The 8,810-nt window shown below is 39.7% G+C and overlaps 1 protein-coding gene and 1 long non-coding RNA gene across 2 annotated transcripts; both read right to left on the reverse strand.

Annotated features, from left to right (window-relative positions):
* Window positions 1-3: 3 nt before the first annotated feature.
* Window positions 4-3,992, reverse strand: LOC308168477. Its single transcript, XR_013937735.1, has 5 exons — window positions 3,911-3,992; window positions 2,868-2,988; window positions 983-1,043; window positions 528-587; window positions 4-269 (listed from the first exon to the last, which is right to left on the reverse strand). It is a non-coding gene; the product is annotated as an uncharacterized lncRNA (long non-coding RNA).
* A 2,844-nt stretch (window positions 3,993-6,836) lies between these two features.
* On the reverse strand, window positions 6,837-7,943 carry tcf24 (transcription factor 24; the record flags this gene model as incomplete). Its single annotated transcript, XM_080543384.1, is given in 3 exon segments — window positions 6,837-6,944; window positions 7,493-7,913; window positions 7,915-7,943. Coding segments are annotated over 3 exon segments (558 nt in total).
* Between the last annotated feature and the right edge of the window lie 867 nt (window positions 7,944-8,810).

Here is an 8,810-nt window from a genome sequence, read left to right on the forward strand (position 1 = left end):
TGAGAAAAACATGGAGTTCTGATTCAGACAAATTATAGTGGTCAGTGATTATGCTGCTGGTTGTTCAGGTAGTTACAGTCTCAGCAACCCAATTATGGTCTGATGGGTAAACGGCAGTTTTGTAAAATCATCACAACTCCAGTAGTATCACTGACCAGCAGGGCACAACAAACATGGTAACATCAAATATCAGGTCAGCAACCATCCAAACCCACCTTAGTTCAGACAAAGCTGTCCTTCAGCATGGTTAACTTCCAAGAGATCCACACCTATGACAGAAACAAACATTGAAATTAACTTCTAGCTGCACCAATACATGAGTCTTATTTGGACAAACATGGGACAGTGATTAAGCTGCTGGTGGTTCAGGTAGTTACAGTCTCAGCAACCCAATTATGGTCTGATGGGTAAACGGCAGTTTTGTAAAATCATCACAACTCCAGTAGTATCACTGACCAGCAGGTACTAATGTCCACTGCACATCTGCCATCCATGGTTACATCTAGCATGACAGGTCAGGAATGGACTTACCTCATGACGGAGGTGTGCATCTGGCACCTCACACATCTCCCTCAGGTCCATGGAACCTATGGGTAGATTCAAAGTATTATGCAAAGTAATAACTCAGGTTTCGGCTAGGGCTAGCATTACTCATTGTTCAGTGATTATGCTGAGGATTCAGGTAGTCACAGTCTCAACACCCCAATCTGGTCAGATGGGTAAACGGCAAATGTGAAATCATCACTTTTCCAGGCCAGCAGAACCACTCACTATGGTTACCTATTCATATTTAAGTGCTCTCATTTATCAGACCTGATTGAATTTAGAGACTGACGCAGGCCTCATAATTGGGTATTGCACTCACTTCCCTGATTTCCAGGGAGTCACTTTTTTTTTTTTTAAATAACATTAGTTAATTTGAATGCTGCTTCTTTAGTGTCAGTGCTTAAATCACAAGGTACTGAGCCTTTCCCAAACTTACCTGAGTTTCACAGCATCCTGCATCAGGAATAGCCACAAAGATTCCACTCAGCCATCCTTCTCTGCACATTAAAAGGGGGATTCAGAAGTTAGTTATATCAGTTCAATAGGATTTGCCTCATACAATCTTTGAATATTTGAAAAGTGACCGTGAGAATCGGTTTTCACTGAATACATTCAGCACTATCAAAACTCACTGACACCAAGAAATACTGCTAACTAATTGCCCTTAGAGCATGGAGCTATTGATTTTTGTCTTGCATGGATAAGCTGTACTGAAGGAATAGCCAATGTGCATTAGACAGCTTGGATGACTGATGAACTTAAGGTCGAAGGGCACATGTAACACAGCTTGAAAGCACAGCCCAGTGCAACATTACTACAGCCTCTCCAGGGTGGGTTCAACACCAGGTCACAACCTATACCATGACCTTTACTCCTTAGAGGGGGCCAAAGTCGTGATTTCCCCAATGAAATAACCGAGAAGACAATTCCCTGACCACCAGAGCCTCTGATGACCCCTTAGCCCTGGCCAGAGCCAGTGGACAGTACTAACAATAGAAGTTGAAATAGCAACGGGGCAATTTATCATCCAAACTGGGACAAGCAGCTGCCAGCATGATTTATTACAATACTACAGGGACATTTAAAAGTTTCTATTCGATGCATCACGATTTAGGTTTGATTCTGCCAATGATGCTAATTGTTTGGAGATGCAATGATCAGTAATATCATGATAAGGGCAAGTCACTTTGATGAAAGGGGTGGATACACAAATGGCTATGCATGGAATTACTCAATTACAATTATTTCACTCCCAATTGAGTTAAACGTTATACCATTTGATCGACCAAATTAACAAATGAATCATACAATTGGTCAAATCAGTTATATAATCCAGTATAATTACAATTTATTCAATTATATAATTCATGAATTCTTACTTTCACCGAAACTTCAGGACTTAAATAAAATGTTATTTGGAATTGGTTATATTATCCAACTTTGGCTGCTTATGCAATGGCTGCTGATGCAGCCATGTGCTAATTCAGGCCTTGGTCTAAGACATGCAGTATCCAGTGGTTTCTAAAAGGCCATGTTAAGATTCCTCTGGTGGGAAATAGCCAATCCAAAGCTTAGTTACATAGATGATGGCACACCATCACCAAATGTGTATGATTTACACCATCAAATACAGTAGTAACCTATTAATCAGGGCATGCAGCAGGTGGTGTACTTAGTTACAATGTTCACTAGCATTGAGGTCCCCTTATATGTAGCCACAACTGCCTAGGACTGAGATATGGAAAATATGTTTGAAAGATACAGGGTTTGAAAGGAACAGGTTATCCAACAAACACGGGGGAAGCTTTCAAGATCTCTATTCCTGTACTATCAATGACAATGGCAACAGTCATGCCATAGCCACTTTCGATACAGGGCCTAAACATTCTTGATTAATTGACACACTGCATATCTGACCGGAAAGGCCATGGGCCTTTTTTTGTCATGGACGACTATTGGCTGTTTCTATAATTAATTACAGTGGATTATATATATATATATATATGTATGTGTGTGTACAGGGCTAGTTTAGCTTAGCCAGGTCACCACGTGGGCAGGGCTGGAATAGAGTGCAAAATGCCATTCCATGGAACAGTGAAGCTAAAACATAAAGTTGTGCTTATTTTGTCTCTAAAGCGGGGGATTCTAAACAGTAAGGAATATAGGGCGACAATCTTAACAAACCGTAATTTCTGGCAACATGGAACGTTTCATTCCATTTCAGCAACTTGAGTGACCATTTGCAAAGCAGAAAAGCCGCAAGATATCACGTGAATTATATGTGTTTAATAAAGACCATTATATAAGATGTGGTTACCTACCTGTTGGAATAAATGCAAATCGACAAACTACAGCTCAGAAAAGTCATCTTGCTGAGAGCGCAGATTGCATGCTGCACCACTCGTTCCTCTTCTTCCAAAGAAAGACCTTCCTCCTTTTTCTCTGTAAAGATATGCACACAGTGAATGGGGTGAATACACAAATGGCTGTGCCTGGAATTACTCAATTACAATTATTTCACTCCCAATTGAGTTAAATGTTATGACACTATATAGTAGATCAGACCAAATTAACAAATCATATAATTTATCAAATCAGATATATAATCCAGTATAATTGCAATTTATTCAATTAAATAATTCATGAATTCTTACTTCCACCACAACTTCGGGGCTTAAATAACATCTTATATGGAATTGATTATATTATCCAACTTTGGCTGCTGATGTGTGCAGCCATGTGCTAATTCAGGCCTTGGTCTAAGACATGCAGTATCCAGTGGTTTCTAAAAGGCCATGTTAAGATTCCTCTGGTGGGAAATAGCCAATCCAAAGCTTAGTTACATAGATGATGGCCCACTATCACCAAATGTGTATGATTTACATCATCAAATACAGTAGTAACCTATTAATCAGGGCATGCAGCAGGTGGTGTACTTAGTTACAATGTTCACTAGCATCATTGAGGTCCCTTTATATGTAGCCACAACTGCCTCGGACTGGGATATGGAAAATATGTTTGAAAGATACAGGGTTTGAAAGGAACAGGTTATCCAACAAACACGGGGGAAGCTTTCAAGATCTCTATTCCTGTACTATCAATGACAATGGCAACAGTCATGCCAAAGCCACTTTCGATACAGGGCCTAAACGTTCTTGATTAATTGACACATTACTGCATATCTGACCGGAAAGGCCATGCATGGGCCTTTTTTTTTGTGGCATGGACGACTATTGGCTGTTTCTATAATTAATTACAGTGGATTATATAAACATTGATTTAAGCCATTAATGGCCAGAGTCCTCAAGCAGAAAAGCCGCAAGATATCACGTAAATTATATGTGTTTAATAAAGACGTGGTTACCTATCTGTTGGAATAAATGCAAATCCACAAACTACAGCTCAGAAAAGTCATCTTGCTGAGAGCGCAGATTGCATGCTGCACCACTCGTTCCTCTTCTTCCAAAGAAAGACCTTCCTCCTTTTTCTCTGTAAAGACATGCACACAGTGAATGGGGTGAATACACAAATGGCTGTGCATGGAATTACTCAATTACAATTATTTCACTCCCAATTGAGTTAAGTGTTATGACACTATATAGTAGATCAGACCAAATTAACAAATCATATAATTGGTCAAATCAGATATATCCACCACAACTTCGGGGCATTTTATTTGGAATTAGTTATATTATCCAACTTTGGCTGCATATGGCTGCTGATGTATGCAGCCATGTGCTAATTCAGGCCTTGGTCTAAGACATGCAGTATCCAGTGGTTTCTAAAAGGTACATCAAATACAGTAGTAACCTATTAATCAGGGCATGCAGCAGGTGGTGTACTTAGTTACAATGTTCACTAGCATTGAGGTCCCCTTGTATGTAGCCACAACTGCCTAGGACTGGGATATGGAAAATATGTTTGAAAGATACAGGGTTTGAAAGGAACAGGTTATCCAACAAACACGGGGGAAGCTTTCAAGATCTCTATTCCTGTACTATCAATGACAATGGCAACAGTCATGCCACAGCCACTTTCGATACAGGGCCTAAACGTTCTTGATTCATTGACACATTACTGCATATCTGACCGGAAAGGCCATGCATGGGCCTTTTTTTTTATTGTCATGGACGACTATTGGATGTTTCTATAATCAATTACAGTGGATTATTTAAACATTGATTTAAGTCATTAATGTCCAGAGTCCTCAATACGATTGATTAATAAAAAGGGGGAAGGAAAAAATACATAGCGTTGATTTTTTTTTACTGGGTACAGGGCTAGTTTAGCTTAGCCAGGTCACCACGTGGGAAGGGCTGGAATAGAGTGCAAAATGCCAGTCCATGGAACAGTGAAGCTAATGCATGAAGTTCACGTTATTATATTTTTAAAGAATTCTTAACAGTAAGAAATGTAGGTAGGGCGACACACTTTAACAACCGCAATTTCTGGCAACATGGAACATTACATTCCAGGGCCCAGCTGTCTAATTCTAGCCAGGTTAACTAGAATAGCCCTACGGTGCAGTTTGCAATTGGAGACTGCAACAAGACGCAATAAGATTGCATCTTTCAAGGGATGACAACACAATTTTCCAGCAAGCTAGTGGCTTAGACTACTCTCTGGAACGTTCCCTGTAATAACATGTAAGTCGTACCAGGCGTGCAAACGCTAGCTAGCTAGCTTCGTTGTTAGATTGAGACGTCCCGCAGGAATTTTTGTAACTCTGAAAATCCTCCAGGATATCTCTGTCTACGTAGCCAGCTAGCTACTGGAACTATATTGGTACGTTCCGTTTCATTTCAGCAACTCGAGTGACCATTTGCAATGCAGAACAGCCGCAAGATATCGCGTTAATTATAGCTGTGTTTAATAAAGACCATTATATAAGATGTGGTTACCTACCTGTTGGAATGAAATGCAAATCGACCAACTATACAGCTCAGAAAAGTCATCTTGCAGAGAGCGCACAGACCGCATGCTGCACCACGCGCTGCTCTCCTTCCAAAGAAAGAACTTCCTCCTTTTCTCTGTAGACATGCGCATGCGCACTGACATCCTTGCTACGCATTGCACACTTGTCCCCTTCAAAGTACACTTCTCCTACGCTAGTAGGGCCCTGTTCCATTACCTGTTAAGTGCAGTCCTACTTCCTCCCTTCCTTGAAGAAATCACTGAACCAATGTGATTTCTTTTCTTGAAGAAAACATAGCCTATTTTCAATTGGACCAGGGGACTGTCATTATCAGGTGATTGTGCTTTGACCATTTTACAGGTGATTGTTGTTTATAATATATAAATATATATATTAAAATAGATCTAACCCTAACCCTATTTACAATAATCACTGCATTAATACCATTACTCTACATAGGCTATAGTTTGTAGACCTATTGATGGCAAAGAATCATGGTGCATTTACAATCGGTTGCAGAATTGGACAAAAAAAAGCAACAAATTGGACACTGTTATGTGAAGTAGGCTATACCTATGCTACTTTTGATGTACTGGTTGCAGACTCCTGCAGACGCCTTTTGTTTCATATTTGGTTTATATTTGGTCCTATGCTCATGTCCCCTCTTTTTTGTTAAACTAAAGCAAATAAAAATAAATGGCATCCCGCTTGTTACAAGACGTTTTGAAACGATTTATAATATACCTATTTTAATCTCTGTTAACTACAATTGACAGTCATGTATTTTTTATTTTATTATCCAATATCCACAAACACATTTACAACCGTTCACGTAAAAAAAGGAAAAAAAAGAACAGGAGATGGAGAGGCTTCTACCCATTGTTGACATTCTGACAGACCACTTCACATGACAGATGGAAGTTATTCACACATGCATTTAGTGCAAATGTTTTAACTGAAAGTGCATAACCAACAACTCAAGCATGACGGCTCATTACCCCAACACACGGAATTTCTAAAGGTATACACGTTAATACCTCTGACAAGTACAGAACTGCAGAAGAGCAGAAACGCAGTGGCAAACACAGGAACACAAAGTTTAGTCTCTCAAATGTTATATACATGATATATTAATTTACAATGTGTTGTCATTGAGAGTTTAGTAACTTGTTTCCTTAAGAGATAAGCACTTCAATTGTTTGATAAATAAAAAGTAGGCTAAAGAAGACCCAATAGGCCACTGGACAGGCGATGGATTTACTGTCAAGGCTGCAGAGACAATCATTTTCAAAAAGCCTGCCTTGAGAAAGTTTGAGGCCTTTGACATGAGACGTCAATGACGTCATTTTGTGCAGTGCGGTTGATTCCACTTTATTTATGTCCGAGAGGTCGACGACGATGCGCCCTGATTCTCTGGCTGAGTTGAATTGTTCAAGAACTGTCCGCTGGCTCCCACATACAACCTGGATCGCATTGGCCACTTCTGTTGGGACAAAAAAGGGAACACATTGTTAGAGTGAAATATTTGCATTAAGGCCCCTATTTGTGATGATTTCGAGTTGAGCTATAGGTAGTATGTGCTGTGACAATTATACTTTTGGGTTAATAATTCAACACAGTTGCTAAACTTCAATGCTTGTTGCAATGAATCTAACCAGATCATTATTTTTTGCCTAATCACAATTATAGCCTTGAAAGAAACGTCTAGCAAGTTTATCAGGTGACTGTTGAATAATCTGTAAGTAAGTGTTATGGGATATTTATAGTTGACCATTTAGTTTGTATGATTATGAATATTGATAACCAATAATTATGATAATACATGTATAATAATTATTATAATATAACAATACTATTGGTATTAGGCCTACATTATTATTATTATTATTATTATTATTATTATTATCATCATCCTCATCCTCATCATGTTTATTATTCCGTTGTTATTTGGTTGTTGTTTTTCACTACATTCAATCGTTTTGAATTGCATTTCGAAGAATATTAATTGATATTATGGGAATATTTACTCACTTTCACAGGGTGCAGGTAACCGTCACCTTTCAGCGAGTGTAATGCCTCTGTTTGTCTTGTGCTTTCTCCCTCCTCCATGCCCTCCTCTTGCAGGGTTCGAGTCAGATGCGCAATGTAAGTGGTGGCCAATATCAACACATCGAGTTTAGACAGTTTGGTGTCCGGTGGCACCGATGGCAGAGTCCTCTGGAGCTCCAGGAAGGCATGTCTCAGGGTTTGCACTCGACTCCTCTCCCGCGCTGCGTTGGCTGCTGCCGGACGCCCTCTCCCCCCGCCGAGCCCCCCGGCCTGGGCCACCCTGGAGCGCTGTCTGTCGGTGTCAGGACCGGGGCTGGAGCTCGGACTGGATATGGGACTCTCATCCATAACTGTCACTGGGCCATTTTCACTATCCATGAGGATCGTCTGTCTTCCAACCATTGGGAGCACTTATAAACCTGAAGGGTAACATGTTTTGTTGATCATTGTAGGTTACATTTCTGTCATTATACCTATCAAACAGAAAATTGACTTTCCAAAGAATTGAAAGGCTATTTGATATATGATTCAGACTTTTTCTGCATTAATTGAATCGAGCCTTACATTTTAGGCTATTTATGATACTTTGACGCCTTATAGGATTTGTAACAGGCCACATCAGTTATGCGTTCTTAATTTGTTTAATGCTGCAAATTAAATTCATATACCTATAGTCAAATAAACCTCAGAGACTGCCTTGGGTTTCTTCTGATGGATATGCCTAAACAATATGAATAGTCTGGCTATGTCGTCTTTGTAGTCACATCAATCCAAACAATGTTAAAACAATAAATAAATAAAAAAACATGCATAACAGCTATTCAAAATCAATTGCAATACATATCTCATTAAAATTGTCTGAATCTTAATTGAGAGTCCTTGTCCTGTTGACAAACATGTTACACCAATCTGAATCATGAAATTCTAGTTATAGCCTATTCAAATAACGCTTTGATAATAGTTAACAATTATTACGCATGTTGTAGGCCTATTGGCTTATTTCCAGTCAAAAACATGTTTTCATTAGGCCAATTGATTGATAATGCACTGCGTAAGAAATCAAACACCCTGCAATGTGTATCGTATTCCTTGCCTGGAAGTCTAGAGCTTACCTTTGAACTTCCCCAAAAGCGCCGTTTCCAGAAACGCCATGAAGGCAGTGCAGACGTCCCTGCTGCTCCTCTGAGGAGAGAATTCGTCCAGCTCAACTCAGTTAATCTTTATAAAGAGGCGCGCTCGTGGAAGAAGGTGCGCAACGGTCCCTGTCCGCTGGAGGACTCACCTGAGTGTGCGTAAAGGT

The sequence above is a fragment of the Nansenia antarctica genome (assembly GCF_963989245.1).
Source record: "Nansenia antarctica genome assembly, chromosome: 12".
Taxonomy (NCBI): domain Eukaryota; kingdom Metazoa; phylum Chordata; class Actinopteri; order Argentiniformes; family Microstomatidae; genus Nansenia; species Nansenia antarctica.